The 21,165-nt window shown below is 37.1% G+C and overlaps 1 protein-coding gene across 3 annotated transcripts in view; it reads right to left on the bottom strand.

Annotated features, from left to right (window-relative positions):
• pex5la (peroxisomal biogenesis factor 5-like a) overlaps nt 1-21,165 on the bottom strand; it is a 137,372-nt gene that overhangs the window by 51,764 nt on the left and 64,443 nt on the right. For 2 of the 3 annotated variants that reach the window (XM_038272246.1, XM_038272248.1), the window contains 5 exons: nt 15,441-15,552; nt 8,204-8,413; nt 4,306-4,426; nt 2,353-2,446; nt 2,088-2,117 (listed from right to left, as the gene is read on the bottom strand). In XM_038272246.1, coding sequence (XP_038128174.1) covers nt 2,088-2,117; nt 2,353-2,446; nt 4,306-4,426; nt 8,204-8,413; nt 15,441-15,552 — 567 coding nt within the window. The remainder of the gene's footprint in view (nt 1-2,087; nt 2,118-2,352; nt 2,447-4,305; nt 4,427-8,203; nt 8,414-15,440; nt 15,553-21,165) is intronic. The other variant, XM_038272247.1, reaches the window with a different exon arrangement.

Raw genomic sequence — 21,165 nt, 5'->3', positions numbered from 1 at the left:
TAAAACAATAATCAACTAATTAATAGAATATTCATTAACTGGAGTGTACAGACTTTAAAAGATGTCATTTGCTAAAATAACAACCAAGTCAGAGCAGTATTAGGCCAAAAGTCTACTAAAGATATATAAATATGCTGCGTTGAAAAACTTTCATTTCTACAAATATTTACTTTTCAAATCTCTAAACATTCATTTGAAATAGAAAAAAATTTTTTTCGTTCAAAATTAATTTAAAATGTGCATTGAAAATAATTGTCTACTAATAGTATCTCTTTTTAGATACTAGCTAGATCTTGTCACATTTAGTTTCTGGTGCCCTTTGGGATGGTAAAAGTTGTTTAAATACACTGCAGTTGGTATGAAGGAAAAATCCACCCCATAGAGAGATAAAAATATCCCTAAACAAGTTTCCTACGTTTTGTTGCTTGGTCGTATGTAGATAATATTTTCTTAGAAACAGTTCCCACTAACTTTAGAAAATTACACACTTATAAAAATCCACAACAGGTTTTCAAAACCAAATTTTCCAAACTTGGAAGTTTTTAAAAAATGTATCCTTCTAACATCAATGCAAAATATGATTAAAATATTGTTGGCAAACTGATATTTACAACATCTAAGATGTGGCCTATTATAAATCAACAGAGCTGTGCCATCTCTTTTTTATGTGTCTCTTCACATTCCCTTGGATTCACAAAGCAATTTCTTAACTTTACAAAGCAATTTCCTAAAGATATGGGCTTTTTAAGGCAAATCCTAATTTTCATTACTATTCCTAAGTCAAGCTTATTTTATAAAATGGTGCACATTTAGTTTTTTACTTTTTGAACTAAAAGTTGCCTTTAAGAGACCTTGTACCCTTGTGGAAGAGTAATAAAATTAATAATGATTGAGGTATAGTTCAGGTTTAGAGGCTCTGAAGACCAAAGTCTACTGATACAGTAATTACAGTAAAATAACTACATCCGTGGTCATTTTTTGATTCTTGTATATAAATGATCTGACCCATGAGGACAGTGGTTTCCAAAGTGCAGTTACAGGCTGGGCATGATGGAAATAAGCAGAATAAATTACCAAATTTAGGAGGAAAATGGGAAAAAAAAAAATTCATTTTTAAAATTGTAATTTTGTGATTACAATGAGATTTATATTAAACTTTATTGCAATAGGATTTACTGCAGTTGACATTTCTTTGTTCAATTGTTAAAAACATTGGTCACAGGGCCCATCAATAATAGTTCTGTAACCACTACACTGGGACATGGAATGGCTTGCTCCTCAAGTGTATAAAAGAAAACTTAATGGATTTCACTATCTCACTGATGATGATATGCAATGTAAAAACTGTACGAAAAAAAATTTATGCATTTTCTTCATACATTCAAAATGCACAAAGTTTAAATTCAGGAGGAACCCTGTTTTTTGACCATTTTAAAAACCTAGTTTTTTCACTCATCATTATTGTGTAATATATGACTGATGGATCAGGGTGGATTTTTCCTTTGGCTCAAATAATTAAGCAAAACACTTGTCGGAAAAAAAAAATCATGCAAGACAAGTTTCCTCTTTGCATGCATGCTCTTTCCATGTGTTTATGTTTATGTGAGGAGACAAGGTTCAAAAAGAGGCTTCACTAGTCAGGATTGTAAAAATCTATAGTATCTGAACTACAGATAAAACGTGAAAATCCTCAGTAAAATAGATTTCTGTGTTTGTTTGTCAATAGCCTCCTTCCAGTAGCTCCAATCTTCACTTGAAAAAAAAAATCTATTATTCATGAGAGCTGAGAAGGTGATATATGCTTGCTTAGCAGGATCAACACTAATGATCTCAGAGTGAGACACATCTACATAATTTATAGGCTATTTATCTAATAATGGCATCTGGAAATAAGACTCCTTATGTTAACCTTATGTTGAAGTATCAACAAAAAAGGAAGGTGTATTGTATTTGGATATAATAGCACCAGAAAAGAAAAATCTGGATTTACTAAAATAATTCAGTTTTGTATTTTTTAAGATCTGATGCTTTTGTAGTGCTGTAAGTGTATAATCTTTGTTGTTGAAAGGATACATAGGGAGGCTTACATGTCTTCCACTAATATACTGCCTGTTGAGCTGAAATGGAAGAATTGTAGGTGTTAGGACAAAAAGATGGGTAAACAATGACAGAACATGGAGAGTTTTTAAATAGAAATCTTTAAAACATCATTATGGAATTATTCAATCATTTAATCACTGAATATTTTAAATGTCCAAATGATGATTGAGTATAACAAACTGTTCCACATAAACAGGCACATATTAAGCAAACAGAACTTTACCATCTTCTGCCGTAATATTAAACACTTACTTGTGAAGCAAGGGCTGATTCTGGCTCTGCTTTGGGGTTTGCCTCCAACATGTTCCTATTTGAAGAATCAGGTTGGATTTTACAGTCTAAAGACCTAAAGGAGAAAACATTAACATCAGCATCAACAGGAATATAGTATATTACCACTTATTTTATTTGGTTCTTTTAACTTGATGTGTGTGATCATTTCCACTTATTTGTGATGCTTCTGGTACAATTAAGTTTATCAATTATGAAAAGAAAATTGTTTGTAATCTGCTTTGAACATGAAAGTTTTTATTTTATTTTTTAATAGAACAGTAACAATAAGAAAAATTTGCATTTAACATCACAACATTGCTATATTAAGAGTTGTCTGCTGTGTTCAGATAAGGTGATGTAAACTCTTTATTTCTACATGTAGACTTTTCACGCAGCAGTTGGGGCAAAGAGGCCACGCAGCTTACCAGCAGGGGGTTAGACCCAGCTTTTTTTTGCAATGGGAAAGGAACTAGATGCAGTTTGTTAGCGGGTGGACCCGTGTTTTCCAAACCCACATGAACCCGCTTTAGTGTGTGACTAGTAATTAGTCTGCATTGTGCAGATGATGTTTAGCTGCTTAATAATAGGTCTATTCATAAGGTCACCTTTACAGAAACACAGGAAGGATATCTAGATTGAAATCCCCAATGGTTGCTATAACCCCTTTGCCACTTGCTGAAAAACATGTCTAAACCCGGAAACAATCGCCTTTTGGTGGCAGTGGGAATGACTTCTTAACCCATGTTGACCCTTATCAAGCAACTAGTCAAGTGACCTGGCTTAAATTTGCCTTCAAATGGCGATTGGCATACTGTAGGAAGTCAGACCCAAGTTGACCCGCTAATTTATGCGATACCACTGAGCGCAAAGTACGGACATCAGCATATCGTACCAGTTCCTTCTGATATAAAAAGCAAAAATAACTCTGCTTGTACTCGATAAATATAGTGCAGCACTGGTGAGAAAGATTTGGAAAGATAAAAGAACGAAACAATAGAGAACTTACTACACACTGGCTTTGGTTGAAAAAGTATTAACTTATAAGGATCAATCCCAAGTATTTAATCAATAATGTGTTGCAAAGCATTATATTTCACCTTTCAAATGTACCAATGTTTGATGAACTAAGAACCTGTGAACTTTAAGACTGCACTAAGTTTGTTACCCATGTGAGCAATAGCTTTGGCCTTGAAAGTGACTGTGCATACAGATTCAGCTAGTTCTTCGCAGCCTGGGAACAATAAAATTCTCCCTATGGCAGCCAGATACTGGTGATGACATAGAAAGGTTCTGATCCAGAGGAGGATCAGAACCCTGGTCAAGGTGTGTATTGTGAGAAATAGAATTTACACTGACTGTGTAAATGTGACTTTGAAAGCTTCTGAATATCTCCCCTGAATATCCACTGATACATAAATGTCTTGAATTTAATGTTTAACGCGTTAAATCATGACTTACACTCTGTCCATCAAATTAATCTTGGGGAGGTGATGTAGGAACAGAATATCCTGTTGTTTCACCTTAACACATCCATGTTGATCTCATACTAACCTAGCATTATGGCGTCACCAGACAAGCAGCAGTCGGGGAACAGAGGTCACGCGGGGGGTCAGACCAAGATTTTTTTGCCAAATGCCGATTGTTAGAGTGCTGACCCGTGTTTGAAAAACTGCCATTAACCCGCTTATTTCAGTGGGAAGGAGGCGTAGCTATTTAAAACATTAGTATGTTAAAATAAGTGATATTAATTTTTGCAGTTTACAAGAGAGCAGTGACACACAATTATGACAAAATATGACCCCCTATTACACGGTTTAAATTAGTTTCCTGGCTGTAAAGGACATATTCTAAAAGGGACTATTATGATATGCTAGTTGATCATTTTTGTAATAATATTAATTTGCAGTCATAGTAAGAAAGTTTAGAACCTACCATAAGAATTCGCTGGATGAATTTTTGGAAGAACGGCGTCTCTCGAGCTTCCATTTTCTGTTGCCATTCCTCTCAGTACTGGAATTAAGTTCTTCCCATTTATCCAAAGACCCGATGGCAACTAGGGACAACATTTGACATATAACATCATCAGATTGATCACTTCTGCATAATAGTTCTCAAGCAGCCTCATTTGAATAAGCAAATCAAAACACAATCATGTTTTGATGGTTGCAAAGAGCATAATCTATTAGTAAAATGTGACCTAGAAATTACCAATTATCTCATAAGTCTGACAAGTCCTAAGTGCCTCTGATGTCTCACAAACAAAAGAGGGGTTGATGTTTTTCAAGCCGTTTAATCATAAAAAGCTTCAGGACTTAATTCAATGTCAGTGTCATTCACTTTGACTTCCTGTACATTATTAACTTTTTCTTTCACCTTTCAGACTCCACATGCAAAAGTAATTGCCTGTTTCCTGCAAATGCCTTTTGAGATGATAGCTGTTGTTACCTTAAATTGGTTTAGCCCCGCTGTGGCCTATCCTGATCATGTTTGAGGTTGGAGAATAATGGAAATTATCGCTAAGGAGGTATGGAGGGAGAAAGGCAGAGACAGGTTTCTCACATTTTTTTGCTTTCAGAGCACAGCGAAATAAGACAATACAGAGAATTTATTAAATATTTTCCTTTCATTGAATAGATCAGGTAAATAAAAAGAGATCCATGTTTTGATTTAAATTTATTATGTGGGCAAGAAAAAATTGTTTCTAATCATCAAATATCTCACATTATGTTGTTTGTATTTGTATTTGTTGGCCTTTTTAAGTAACCTATAGGCTGTTCGTCACCAATTAAAAATCAGCGGGGTCAGAATAAAGAAAATCATCAAGCAGTTGTTATGCCAATATGCCATGATCATACTTTTTGGACATTGGGAAGCAGTGTCCATATTTCATCCTGATAGGATGACCAGAGAAGAAAACGCAGCTTTGGTGAATAACAGCTGGGGGACTTCTGCAGCCCCCCTTTTTCAGCCAAAGCAGCCACAAGCAGTCACATGGAAGTCACAGAGGTGTGAAAACCTACCCCCCTCCCTGTGAGAACAGAACAAAACCACAGAGCACACAGGATTCTTCCTCTTTTGGCCTCTTCTCTCTTCACTTTTTCTCCCTCGTCTGATCCAGCCTGCTTCTGCTCCTGCTCTCAAAGCTGGGGCCCACTGTGGCCCACAGTGGAGATGCAGGCCCCAGGGAAACCAGATCCCCAGAACCATCAAGGATGAGTCAGAACTCTCCAGAACCTAACTGCTGCAAACAAAACCTTTGCAACACATTTCTCTTGAGTTTCAGAACTTACAGAGCCAAACTGGATGAAGACCATGCCCTGGTGTGAGACTGAGGGGACCCCTGCTGTGAGACTGAGACAAAGAACCCCTGACTGCAGAGCTGCAAAACTGGATGAAACTCAAGCTTTCCAAACGGACATGGAAAAAGGTTTGCAGGTCTGGCATGATTAGGGACAGAACAAGCAATGTGTCTTTTGATGATGCTAATCATATCGTGTGTTTACTGCTGAGTAAAGACAACGCTAATTGATGCTAAAGAATGGACTGCATGCTACGCTATGCTACAGGAATATATGTTGAGCTGTTGCTAAAGCTTAGACAAGCTTTATTCACTAAGGATTTAAACACTGATATAACATTAGTGTTCATGTGTTCTTCAGATGCTCATTACATTTCCATTACCAAGTATGACCAAGAGTCATTTAGTGGAAGCCTGATGTCTATTCGCTGCTAGCTATTTCAAGGAGGTAAAGAATCATTTAACTAAAGGTTTTTGGTTCTTGATTAAGCAAATCATTTAATAAAACATTATTTGGCCAAATAATGTTTTATTCACCTCATGGATTTGCATTGTGAATTGGTCTGAAAACATTCCAATTTCTTTAAAATTAGTGAAAAGCTAATTTGATCACATTCCAAATTATTCCAGATAAACTTTGGTTTCAAACACAGAATCCATCTTAAACTGTAATATGTTTTTCAACCGTTTTCCCCTTCCTCTTTGTACATAGTAGTTAGTTTAGTTTAGTTGAGTTTTACTAGTCTTAGTTGAGAGTGTTAAACTGAAATATGTTTGACTTGGAGCTGAATGATTTTTGTTAATAAAATCTTATATTTTGAACAGAAGTTGTGGTGAATTTATTCCATGTATGTGCAGAAATAACTGTTTGACCATGATTAGTGCTCGAATCACTCTTTCATTTATTGTTCTAACACACAGTTAGTAGGACTGTGTGTCATAAACAGTATATAACAGCTGAAATAATATCTGATTAAATAAGATATTTTACCACCCCTACAGGGGAGGGCAATAAACATCTTAAAGTATCAGAAACATAAATTCCCAGCGGGCTGGGAATAGAATTTAACTATAGAATCACAACACAGTAATGGTTCGAAGACATTTTTATTACAATCTGGTACTTTGAACAGAATTTAACACTGAAATAAAATGCGTTTTTTATGTATCCATGTTAAATCTTTAAATAAAAAAGATCAACAAAAAAAAAAAACTTTTTCCATTTTGAAATCTAAAGTGTTTTTTGAAGTACAAAGAGAACAACAATCGTTTATATTTTGCTAAAACACCTGAACTGACAGTTTTTTTTTTTATGGCTTAATGAGAGCATTGGGTTTTAGGCTGCCCTGCAAGGCTTTAAAACCTGGGTTTGAATGACAACAAAGCCATTCTCAAGCCATTCCAGGCTCATTCATGAGCTTATATATTCCCAAAAACTAAGACCATTTGTTTAAATGATTGGATGAAAACTATTGGTACTTCAACATACCAGGAAGCAGATTTCTCATCTCGACAAAAATATTTATTTTAAACTAAGAGGCCTAAAAGTTTCATTAAATCAAGTCAAAAGAGAAGAGCGACTCTCACAACTTCAAAAGAAACTTCTCATCTCAGGCCTGGATGAAGAGATGCTGAGTTTGGAAGCAGAGAACAAACATAGTTCATACAAACCATGTATGATCTGAATTATCCCTGTTTCAAAAATCCACAATAAAACGAAAATATTTGAGCAGAAACTGAACATATGCTGGCTGGATGATGGTGGGAATAATTTTAATATGTCATATTAAATTAAGCGTTAATTTCCGCATGTTTTGCTTCTGAATATAATAATAATATTGCGCATACTCTGCTTGGACTCCGAGGAAGTCGGAGCGGAGCAAGACGGGAGGAACAGCAGAGGCTGTAGGTGCTGCTTTGTGCAGGAGGTCTGGAGTGCAGCGGGGCGGAGCGGATACGGAGGATGTGGGAATTCGGGTTTAGACACTGTCATCGGACAATATGCAGTAATTTATAAATATTTTAAATCAGTTTGGGTCCAGATTAGCCAGCAGGTGGGTCAGGATCCAGACCGCAGTCCGCTAATCCGTGACCTCTGCTATAGGCAGATATATGATAAAATAATGCCTTTGGGACTGCATAGGTGTTCATTTGTTATGAAATACAGTTGTTTTCTTCCAACCTCAAGAAAAGAAATATGCGTTTAAAGTGGGGCCGCCTTTCCCTTCTGGGTGCTGCCTATTTCATGATGTTGCTTTTTCATGTCACGTCTGAAGGCTGAACGAAGTCCGAGAAAGGAGCTGCATAAGGATTACTCAGATATGCATGAATCAAGCGAGATGCAACTTTTTGCTTAATTTTGATGAACAAATATCATTATACAATGTAACAATGTTAAAGGCTAAAAAAGTTGATTTTTCTAAACTAATGCCCTTTAAAATAAAAAAATAAAAAACCCTGGTTCATTTAGAGACGAGGGGTTTCTTCACCTTTTTATTATAAGTTAAATAAGCTCAGGATTCTTGACTTTACCTGACTCGAGTGATGCCCTCTCTGGGTTTCTCATATTTGGTCCTGTCTGTTCAACTTCCACCTGAATCAACTCTGTCTCATCCGTCTTTTTCTTGTGTGAGCTGTTCTTTTGACCGTCACCTCGGGACAACAAAGAACTTTTTTTGTCTTTGCTGTTCCTCCTCTCTCCTGGTTCACTGAGATCCAAAAGGTCCAGCGTTGAAGAAAGAACTGGAAAGAAAAAAAGAGAGGTAGTGTAAGGTTGGTAACAATAACCTTATACTAGTCATTGCAGACTTTTGAAATAGCTTGGTTTTTAATAAAAATAGTAATGACAATAAAAATACATTTAATTATAGCGCCTTTGAGGACACCCAAGGACACTGTACCACAAACAATCAAATACACAATATGATACAATATACACTATATCAAAAACAGGTGGTATGCAGTCTGGAACAGTAATGTGTCAATATTATGAATATTATTTTGAGTGAATTCTAGAGTTTGGGAGTGGAGCAGGAGAAAGCTCTCCTCCCCATGGTGATAAGGCTGACAGTAGGCTTAACAAGGTGGATGGAAGAGGGCGATCTAAGGGAACGGGCGGGGATCGCAATCTGAAGGAGGCCTGATAGGTATGGGGGAAGTTATAAACCGAAGTTTATTAAGAGATTTCTGGGGAAGACCAAAAAGAAGAGAGTTGCAGTAATCAATACGGGAGGTGAGAAAGCTAAAGACAAGAATACGATGAATGTTTTGTAGGTGAAAATATGCAAAACCAGTAATATTAATGATGTAGGACATAATGCTTTCAAGGATGAAGACACACCGCTGAAAAAAACAGTGAGAAAATTAAAAGCAAAAAGCTCGCCATCAAAAATGTTTCTGGAGTCTCTGAAAAACTCAAGAGGATTTTATCCAAATAAAAAATCCCAGTACATTTCAAACCAAACAAGATGCTTAAACAGAGAGTAGTGGATCCTAAAGACGAAACCTCCACATCTAAGATGAGAGGAGTGGTGTATGCAGCTCAGGGCAGTGAGGAATGCTCAGATCTTTATATTGGAGAAACCAAACAACCTCTCCACAGACGCATGGGCCAACACAGAAGAGCAACCTCCTCCAGACAAGACTCGGCTGTACATCTACTCCTTATGAACAAAGGACATTCTTTTGAGGACCAGAATGTTCACATTTTGGTAAGACAGGTGGTTTGAAAGGTGTGTGAAGCAAGCCATTTATGAAGCAAGCCATTTATGCTCTACACTTGGAGAATAAGATCTAGGATTGGGGCACGTGCGAAGCTTGTGTGGAGTAGTGATGGATCCAGCAACACTGATGCGTTGGAGCATGCTTGGAGCTCATAGAGCAAAGCACTATGTCATTGCACATAACTTGTCAAAAGTCACAGGACCAATACAGGAGCTGTTTCTAACTGACTGATGCACTAAGCTGTGTTTATAATTTATCATTAAAACAATCAAACATGGAGCAGTCTAAAGGCAAAAGTAACATTTGAGCTGTTTTGGATCATTTTGATCTCATATTTGTTTTAAGTTTCTCGTGGTGTCATCCTATTCCTCTAAGTCATCTGTGAAGTTAGGAAACTGAGTCTGGAATCATTTTCTTGCAAGATAATATTGAATTTTATTTATCGTTCTTTGGACGGAGAGGGAGATAGAGCTCTCTCTGGCTTAACCATCCTATATGGTTATTCCCAAGAAAAACACTTCCGTTCATCAAGGACATGAATTTCAGCCATGGCATGAAGGAGGCTGTGTGAACTCATTATCTCTCATGACCTTCCCTTCACCCTTGTCTAGAGTAGGGAGGCATCTGCTTTCTGTCCCCCTAAACAGTATAGCATAGTGAATGATATAGGATTTCTCTATCATTACTCCTATTCAAACAGGCACACTTAAAACATTTCATCTCACGAAATAGGCCAAGGAAAAATATGCTCTCACACATCACTCTTAGTTTACTGTTTTTATTGTACTTATTAATTTAAATATATATTTTTTAAATCCTAGTTGATAAGCATTGTTTCAGGAGTTGGTTGTAGATTGGTTGGGGACCCTAATGCAGAGACCAGGAGGCAGAGGTGAGTCTTGCAAATGTAATGGACAACTATAATGAGAACAAAAATAAGATTACAACAGGGAAAACTCATGTGGGAAGCCAGAGACGAGAGAACAACAAAAGAACAAACCAGGACTGAGTGACTGCAGAGGTGGTGTATATATTGGGAGCCTGAACCAAGACAAGCTAATCAGCAGATTGGGAGGAGGTGTGGGCAAGAATAACTAGGAGGAAGCCAAGGGCAAAGGAAAACAAGCACAAGGGGGCAACAAAGGGTAACTAAAGAAGTCATCACTGGTAGATCCTCATTAGTGTTGAGGTAAAGAGAGGCGTTGCTTGCCACACATCTTGTTTTGGTGCACAGAGAATGCTCAATATCCCCACCCAGAGGTGGAAATATTTCTTATTGCTACATAAATATTTTTAAAACATAAAAATTATGTGCAAATTAAATATAAGCTTGTTACACAACTAAAGGTACAGTGTATCAGACCATCAAAACCACCTGAATCAAACCTAAAGTAGACTGAGCCCTTCTAGGATGGCCAAGCTCCTCACTCTATTTTTAAAGAAGTGCCTGGTCGCCATGCAGAAGAAGTTAATTTCAGCCTCTTATAACTGGGCTCTTGTTCTTTCAGCCATGATCCAAATTTCACCCATAGGTGACCATAGGAGCTTAGAACGACAAGTAAACTGAGAGATGAGCCTTTTAGCTTTTATATTACAGCGAGGAGCGGCACTAATCTGTCTATCAATATTTAACTGGTACTCCTTTAATACATTTGATAAAAAGAGAAAGGCAGGTTCTTCAGGAGCTCCTATTGCCATATAAGAAGCATATATTAATGAATACTAATGTTGATTTAATTCAAAATTTAATATATTCTCTTTCAAACAGCTTTTTGTAATTATTTTCTTTTTCATATCAATTCTCTTGCTTCATTTTTTCTATTACTTTTTTGCAGCTGGTAAAGAAAAAAAACAGTCATAAAATAAAATGATACTCCTATTAAATCCAGATTAGTGAACTGGTGATAATTGAGGCATTTCTCTTTCATCCCCAAGGATTCTGATTGTGTGCCTCAGTTCATAACTGCAGGCATATGTCTGAATAACTGGCATATTTCTCTTTCATGACAACCAACCAGAGAGCATTTGCTGAATGAAATCTGTTTGTAATTAGAGACTGCTCTCATGCCTTGTGCTTTTTAGATGATGTGCATAATTACAAATCAAAGGAGACAGACTCAGGAGGGTAGTTGTCTGAACTGTTTTCAATGTTCTCAAAAAGGTACAAGCAGCTCAGGAAAAGACAGTGATGTCAAAAATCTAATTTCTTCATGAGACTGGATAAATACTTTCTTTGGCTCCCACTTTGCTGTTAGGTGGTTTCCTTGCAACATTTTTGCTCATATAGATTAAATTATGTACTTCCGTTTGGTCCTAAAAGCATGCTAGTGTCAAGTTAGTGCAGTCTGGCACTAATGCATTAAAAAAAATATATTGTAACAGGGCCATATTACAAGATAAGTATCTCAAGCTACATCTGTCTTAGCACTAGAAACCAAAGAGCTGTAGAGCTGCATAACGTACTGAATCGCGATAGATATATTAATATCTGACTGTGCAATATTGCAAGGACAGTTTGGACACCATATTCTTTTCTATGCTTCTGTGGGGCAATCTGTTTAGCTGGTAACGAAAGGATGGTGGCTTAATCCCATGCAAGGATGTGCATTTTCCATGGGTGATGTTGTGGCCTAAAGGTTAGAGCAGAGTGCTTGTGTTCTCAAGGTGGTTGCAAGTACCCCCACAATCCCCACAGACTGCAAGTCTGGGTCCCTAAACTAAACCTTTAGCCTCTGACTGCTACCTAGGTGTTGTAAGAGATACTAACTCTAGGAAAGATGGGGACAATGGTTAATTTTAACAAACAAAAGACTTAGGAAAAAGATTATTAAGAGTGATTATTGTGGTTTATTTCTAGTAACAGTATAGCTATTTTCATATTGATATTTTCCAGAATTATGCAGCCCTACTCATAAGTATTTTTGCTGTATTTTTCTGTTTAACAACTGTAGGAATTATAACTTTTAACTTTCAAAATGCATATTTGGTTTTCAGATGCAATCTCTGTTTTATTTGATTTAGATGTCTTTAAACCAGGAAGCACAAACATTTGGCTTATATAGGAGATATTTACCGTATAAACTGAAGAGATTATATGAATTAAACCAAGCTAGAGTTTAAAGAGATGGTAATAATTAAGGAGTTGTTTAATAATCTCCATACATAACTTTTACTTCTCTTGAATGATTAGGTTGCTTCCCCAGTGAATTACTTTTGATTTTAACATGGGGGGCAGCACACTCTACATGGAGAACCTATCTTTCATTTTTGCTCCATATAAGGACAATCAACTCATTAATGAGGCAGGAACCACAGGCAGTTCTTATTGTACATTTTGCACTAACATATTAACTTATTTAGGTTCCATTTGAAAAGTCGTCATCAAGCTGCTTGTGAATATAGAAACAACTAACAAATAGTAGTCTATATTAGAAATCACATTTATCATTATATTTACATTCTAGAGGAATCCGTGTATCATTCGTTCTTTCTATTTTCAATTGCCAATCAAAAAACAAAAAATAAAAAATTGACTGGTTATTTTGTTATTTGTTTTTTATGGTTAAACCAAAAACGAAAAAAGGATTTGTTTTTCATATATCAATTCTAAGCTCAGATCAAGAATACGAAATGGAAAAACGGACAGCAACGCAGAATTTGTTTTTAATATTTAATCGGTACAGTTTACGTGACCCGGAAATAGCTCTTTGCGCAGCAGTTGGGGTAATGAAGTGGCTACCATGGCGACGCTAGAACCACACACTATGTTGATCGAGAAGCTGTTTGTTGTTGCTAGTTAAAAGTACAGTGCACAGAAAAGTTTCAAGAAAAAAGTTATACCTGGAAAATCCTGCAAATTTTCTCCGTTGTCATGTCCTCCTCAAGAGTCACACGCTTGGATCCTCGAAATAAAACGTAACTGTCCATGGCTGATAGGTCCGACTGCCTTATCTGGTGCAGTTTGATCGAACGTGGTGGGAGTAAGCCAATTGTTTTTTTTAGCTAACGCTCCACCAAACTTCCGGGTCATGTAAACTGTACCGATTAAATATTAAAATCAAATTCTGCGTTGCTGTCCGTTTTTCCATTTCGTATTCTTGATCTGAGCTTAGAATTGAATTATGAAAAACCAATCCTTTTTTCGTTTTTGGTTTAACGATAAAAAACAAAAAACAAAATAACCAGTCAATTTTTGATTTTTTGTTTTTTGATTGGCAATTGAAAATAGAAAGAACGAATGATACACGGATTTAGAGGATACTTTAATTGCAACTTTCCCCCCTCAATCTAACCACAGAAAATAATTTAATAAAAATAATTCCATAATCGTAAGACATCGAGTTTATTCTATATAATTACGAGACCTTAATTTTTCTTCCCCAGAAGGTCTCTGGCAGAAGTGGACAAAACTCTTAGCCATGATTTGTTTAAAGGTGTGTCAAATTCACAACCACGCAAATATATGTAAATGTGTTGCATGGTACTGAGGGATGGGGTTAAAGTAAGTAAAGCTACGTCTGAGTACAAAATGTTTTAAGGACAACTCCTCTGAATCGGCTGAATAACTGTGTAAATCAGAGAATGATAATATAAATTATGGCATGGGGTGTCAACACTTTTTGGTCCTGGAATCCAAGATGAAGGGTCAAGCACCTTTCACTGCTTTCCCCAGTGATGAAAAGGACGATGTTTGAAGCAACCAATTTAAAAAAGAATGAGGTTCTGACAAAGGAACTAATATAAGACATCAGCTTCATCTCCTCTCAGCTCCCTCTGCTTTCATCAGCCTTAGCTGTTCCTTTTCTTGACCTTACTGTTCATACATGTTTTTTCCTCCTCTCCATATAACCTTTTTATAACTAGTTTCTATGCTATGCCCTTTTGTTTAATCATCTTTTTTCTCGTGCTGTTCTGTAGGGATTTGTCTTTCGTTAGAATTAGATTTATTTTTTCACAATACACCTTATAGCAAATGCTTTTTTATCTTCTTTTCTAGGAATTAGATTCTTAAGTTTATGCTAGCAGCAGAAGGAGCACCAGGAGGCTCTGCAACAGAACGCTGAGAGGTTGCAAAAATGTCAAGCCATATTTTACTACGCTAAACCAATATTAGTTAGCAGACAGTTTAGAGATGACACATCAACTGTTAAAAGTGGTTCAATAAATTATCATTTGGCAGATGGGAGGACATTTTGATCAATTACCCATCCAAACTAGCATGGTAGATGATATTTGTTTAAATCTTTCAATATTTTTAACCCTGTTGGAAAGGAGGGGGGGATTTTCTCCCTTTACAGATTTCTACTGTTTTCCATCTTCTTAGTCACCAATAATTGCTTAGAAAATTGCAACTTGTACAGTATTCATGTGGACTGAAAAAAAAAAAAAAAAAAACCCCACTTAATCTAAGAATTGGGTTCATATGAAGGTGTTGCAGCAAAAAAAAAAAAAAATTCTTAAAACAATTTTAAAGGTATTAAATAGGGGAAAAATGTCACATTTTAAAAGCTCTTTTTCTAACAAGTTACCTTAAGTCAGGGTTACTTTGAAAAAATAACAGACCATCTTCTGGACAGACAGCTTCAAATGTTATTTACTTCTTTAAGTTTAATATTGGCATGTTACACACAGAAAAATAAAATAACAAAAAAACCCACACAGAAACTAATAAGCTTATAAATATGAGCCAGGAAAATAGTTATAGCTAGTGTTGGAGTGAAAATGACAATCCTTTTCTAAGAGGAGGCACATCTGCCCCACCTCAAAGGCAGAATCCATCACTGGCTGCAACACAAATTAATTTGGAAACAAAAAAAAAAAGCTTTTTTCTTTTATTACATGTAAAATATGTGAAAATATGTAGTGTAAGTTATAACACTAACTGGTGTTCAAATAACAGATATTTGATACATTCAAACAGGAGAAAAACTAATATCAGATGGTTGATAAAAACATATGAGTTGAAAGTGGCTCCCACCTTATCACTAGAGTCCTTCGCGTATTGTGTGTTATCAGTAATTGAACAGAGTGAAAGGAAGAGCTGTACCGGCTGTGTTGGAAGTCACTGGGCGAGAAATCCCATCACATTTGGTCTCGCAGAGGAAATCGTCAATGGAAGGGCTTAATAGCGGCCGACTCTCTTGTTGCTCGCTCACCAGCTGTAAGGACAAATACATGAGACAGTTCAGGCTTTCACTCGGCCTGTTTCTGTGCAAGTCCTGTTCAATCCCTTGCAGCTTTGCTAACATGAAGTGAAGTTCGGCTGTTTGTACAGCAGTCACATGATAGCAATTCCCCTTATTACAGAAATACCTGCATCAAAAAATATATTTTTTTTAAGTGGCTGTGATGGACCAGGGAGGGGCTAAAGGGACAAATACAGTTGGTTTTTCATTTATTTTGCTTTACTTTTTCTGCAGAGTGATGTCACTTGAAAATATAGTTTTCGGTATTAATTAGATCTTAATTGTACATTATATATACAGGTAAAAAAAATGTTGACCCCAAATTCTTTTAGTCTATAAATCACCGATCAGTACCTAAAAACAGGGTGATTTGTTGTTAGTGTATCAACCTCCAACCACTCAGGTTGTCTAGTTTAAGTCTACTCTGTACATAGGGTGGCCATTTCTATAGCACCAAAAAGGAGGACATTGTGCGGCATATCAATAAATTACTAAGGTGTACATAAGAATCGGGTAAAGTCACATTTATAGCACAATTCTAAGTAGTTTAAAGAGGATGCTTGTGTAGCTGGATAGAACAAAATATTAAAGAAATGTAAAAAAGAATTGGTTCCCAGCATTTGTATTTATTTAATACATTGTGGTGTTTAAAAAGTGACCATTTTTTAACACGATTAATTTGCACAGAACTGCTGCAATTGATCATAAAGCAGTTGTTTGGAAAAGAAGCTCGAGAAAGAGCTAGAGAATAGGACGATGCAAACTGCAAAAAGTGGCTGGAAAAGAGGAATTCATGACATGGCTGCAGCCTGTCGAGAGTAAAGATGATTTCACCATGTTCTCTATCTATCCATATCTATATCTATATCTATATATATATATATATATATATATATATATATATATATAGACTTGAGTCATGGAACTGTGCTTACAGCTCCTTATTTCATGTAAACTAATAACTTGTGTACATGATACTTGTTGATGGCATTAAAATTATTTCTAATAGCATTAAAAGAGCATTAAATTAGAGTTCCTCATTCCTGTATAAAACCTGTGAACGCTTAATTTAATCTGACATATTAAAAAAATCCCCATCATCATCCAGCAGATGTTCAGTTTCTGCCCAAATATTTTCTTTCTGTTGTGGATTTTTGTAACAGGGATAACTAGGATCATACATAGTTTGTATGAACTCTGTTTATTCTCTGCTTCCAAACTCATCATCTCTTCATCCATTCCTGCAATAAGAATTTTTTTTTTAAAGTTGTGATATTCCCTCTAGAATCTCACAACTTCTTCCTGGTCTGTGGAAGCACCAATAGTCTGCATCCAATTATTTAATTAATTGCTCTTAGTTTTTGGGAATATATACAAACTATGCTCTAATTTCTAGATACCGATCTGTTTTTACTATAATTTAATTTGACAAACCGGGTCTTCTCTACATTCTTTTTTCTGTTTGGTGCGATTGCAATTGGTGGTCTTGATCTGGACGGACCGGAGGGGAGCATAAAATAGCTCAGCTCCGTATTTTGACGGTGAAGGACGAAGAAGACGTACGTGGGCGGTGACGAGCGGAGGATGTGGAACAGCTCTCATTGATTTACATGACAGACAAGTACTCCGTACGTGAGCGGGGCGGAGCGCTGACGGAGTATGTGGAATCTGGGGGTAAAGGAGGACAAATACACGTCCGGCTGGGTGCAGCGCCGGACGCCGGACAGTGCAATGAAAATCCGGACTGTCCGCCCTAAAGCCGGACATCTGGCCACCCTATCTGTACACCCAGAACTAGAACCATACATGGAAAGCAGCATCTAGTTCCTATGCTCCACTTTACTGCAACAAACACCCAGAAGACTGTAAAAGAGCTGAAAGGCGGAGCTCTTTGCCTTTAACTGTTAAAGTTACTCTTAACAAAGATTTTAAAGTTTGAGTTTGTGGTTCGGCTTCCTGTTTTTAACTTATTTTTATCTTTACTTGCTTTCATTTGGTTTCTGCTTTAACATTTGATTCATGTAAAGCCCTTTGAATTGTCTTAGTATTGAATTGTGTTATAAAAATACACTTTTGAATAAGAGAAACAGAGTAGAAACCCCCTTCTCTCTGCCTGCAAGTATTGACTGCAGAGGTGTGTTTGACTCCCTGTCTGGTTCGGGAGAGGGAGGGGCTGGCTCTCCCATTCCTCGCTGAAGAGGGCTGTTAAAGTCTTAGCAATCAATGCTTTCATATGTTGTTAGAAAAGTCTAAAGCAATACAGGTTAAAAAAAATCACTCGATTTGTCGCTAGTAACACAAAAAACAAAAAAAGTTGCTGGAGGGGTCTGAAAAGTTGCTAAATATAGTGACAACATTTCTACTGTAAGATGGCAACAGTGTGTTAAACTGCCTTCTATTCTGTCTTCCCTTTCCTATTATATATATATTTTTTTGGTCTGATCTGTGGACTGTGGGTTTGAATATGCTCTGACAGCTTTACAACTTACTTGTTCTCCTCAGACAATGCTTTCTGCAGTGACATCAGCCATGAATGGAGCAATGAGCAAGCATAGGTTGTGCTCATGGGAAACTTAGTGTCACACAGATTTGCTTAATATTGCAGATGATGTTAAAAAAAAACACATTTAATTAAGTAAATAGACTAATACTTGGCTATAGGAGTAGCTGTGCAACGCACCACAACTGAAATTCACATGCATTTGGAGGGTGTTAATGTCAAGTCATGATCAAAACACAGAAAGACTATAGCATAACTGTAATCCTACAGGACATTGCCATCCACCTGAACTGGCAAATCAGGCATGGACATTATTAATATTAGAAGCAGCCAAAAGGCCAAAGGGCAATCCTTGAGGAGCTGCAGAGATCCACAGCTCAAGGGAAAAAATCACAAGCTGGGCTGAAATCCTTAATGGGTGAGTGGATAGAAAAATGTCATTGTTGGAAGGAATCCATGAGGACTGTCATAATTAGCTTGTTACAAACCATATTTTGAAGATATTGCAGAAGAATGTGCTCTAGTTAGATGAGAACAAATATGCTTTGATACGCAGGAAAAACAAGACTACGTTCAGCTTTGCTGAATCACAAGCAGGGTGCAGTCTGTTTCGGCCAGCGAACATAGACTTTTCCCTGAAGAGGATTTGATGGCTACGACCAGCCTACAGCTGAACACTGGTTTGAGTCTAGACTTTCCGAGGCCCGAAAGCCATTTGGATGGAGTCAGCTGGTTAAGTAAACTTGCAGGGATGTGGTATCAGGTTGAGTCGCTCCTGCTTGCATCATTGACATTTGACCCTCAACACCAAAGTAATTTTTTTTTACTTTTTACTTGTTTACGTGGGGCGAAAGTGGCATTGAATGTAGGAGTTTGCACTGAAATCGAAGGGTTGACGGTTCAAGCCGGCTTTTATTTATTTCCGTTGTGTCCTGGGGCAAGACACTTCATCTACATTACCTACTGATGGTGGTCAGACTGCCCGATGGCAGTTCTGTCACCTGCAGCTGTGGCTACGATGTAGCTTGCCACCATCAGTGGTTAGGGTTAGGGTGTGTGAATGACTGAATGTAATGTAAAGCCCTTTGGACAAGTCTCCTGACTTGAAGTAAAGGCCATTCACATACCAAACTTGACAAGAGAAGTCTCATTCTGATCTCTCTTGATATACATGTACTGTACGAATTTAAGAAATACAGATTCTATATGTAAAGGAGCTTGAGAAAAAGTTAAAAGATTTAAAGCTGTTATTGCAGTTGTATAAATTAAAATAACTGATAGAACAATAATGCCTAAACCAGAGGGATATATATCTATATCCATCCCAAAATTAAAATGAGATAACATTTGTAAGAGCCAAGTGTACCTGAATTATTTTCCAAACTATTATAATTTATATCAACCTACTGTATATGAACACTGTTTGTAAACCGAAACTGATCTTTTTTTTCCCTTGGCAGGCAGCTCTACAGAGATGACCACATTTTACTTTCAACATATGGCCTGCAGAGAGCAGCATGATTTGATGAATTGTTAATGATTATGTCCTAAAAGTAATTACTGACCTCTCCTCAATGACTGTATCACGTTCCTAACCCTGGAAATGCTAATCATTTTCGTTGCTTGTGACCCCCATCTATGTGGGTTTGTCAGTGTAGCAGCAGAATAAGTTAAAATCTCTTGTATTATCTGCACTCAGAAGTCCTAACATATAAAAGGTACTGTATAAATGTAAACAATCTTGCAGATAATTATTTTTATCTGGGGTAAAAATGAGTTGCGTCCCACAAAGATCGATAAGCCACCACACAAGACTGCACGGTTAGACTGTCTGAATTAAAACTACCTATAAGGTGCATTCTACTTTTTTCACTGCTCTTTTGGCTTCACTCATAGATTATTATTAAAATGGCAGGAGGTTTAATTATGAGGGATGCAGGGGTCTGCACGTAACCTGTGTTAAAGAAAAATGATTATTTTTAGCTTTTAATACAGTTAATCTTATGGCATGTGTAAACACTCTCACTTGAACATATTTCTTAATTTTGAATAAGGCTGTGTTGATTATTTAAAACTACTAATGGGTAAGTATTTAGAGCACCAGGCAATAGAATGAGTATCTCCTGGGGGGTGAATAACAGTTAAGCCTGCAGGAGAGATTTCTGCTTGGTTTACAGAAGGTCAAAAGTCTTCCAGAATAAACAACCAGGGATGGTGTGAAACTGAATCAGGAAAAAGGCCCCCGCATTCCATAAGCTGTCTGTGGAGGCTTATCTTGTGTTTTATGACTTTAAGAATTCTAGATGCCAGGACAAGCTTTCCGCCTTTTCTTGTTAAAACAAAGAAGCAAATGACCCCAGATGTTTGCAGTAAATTAGGTAAAGTTTTAGGCAGTGTCAGAGATGGCTTTTGGTTGGAGGACCGAGGGCCAGCCCTTTTTGAATGGATTAGATACAAGAGGATAAAGCTTTCTAAATAGAAGTTACAGATCAGATTTGCCCTTGCAACTCTCCAAAGATGTCTCTGTACTCTTTGCTTTCTTTCCTCCTATGTCAGGTAATGGAATGTATGTCTCTGTTGTTCTGCAGTTTTGTTGTTAATTCATAAGCTGTTTTTTGTTGGATTAAATTCTGTGATTCTGTGACGTTCGCATATCTTGCTGGTTTTCCTTGGGGGCCACACGCAGCTCGCTGAGCGCACCTGGGAGAGGAAGAGAAACACCCAACCTTTTTCCAAAGTTAACTATTTAGAATATTTTCTTCCTTAACAATTGGGGGCTCGTGCCGGTTCTGGAATCTCGGCGGGCGGCTGTTTGGTCCTGATTGATCCGTCTCGGCCCGACGCTTCGGTGTGGTAAGACAGTATTTGATTATTTTTCAGTTGTCTGAAGCGCCGTGTGGTCGGACCGGGGCTGATTTGCTGTGTGCGGCCTCACAGAATTCAGAAGCTGCAGAGGTAGATAGGATCCCTCCTAAAAGAGTCGGTTGTTTAAGGATTGATAAAATTACAGCTCCAAAGTAGCAGATTTATAATACAAAAGGAAGACTGTGAAGCTGTCATAAAGTGTCGGATCAATCATTAACCAA

This window comes from Cyprinodon tularosa, unplaced genomic scaffold (assembly GCF_016077235.1).
Source record: "Cyprinodon tularosa strain WSP-4 unplaced genomic scaffold, ASM1607723v1 ctg82, whole genome shotgun sequence".
NCBI classification, from domain to species: Eukaryota; Metazoa; Chordata; class Actinopteri; order Cyprinodontiformes; family Cyprinodontidae; genus Cyprinodon; species Cyprinodon tularosa.
This window is presented reverse-complemented; position numbering and strand designations above follow the sequence as displayed.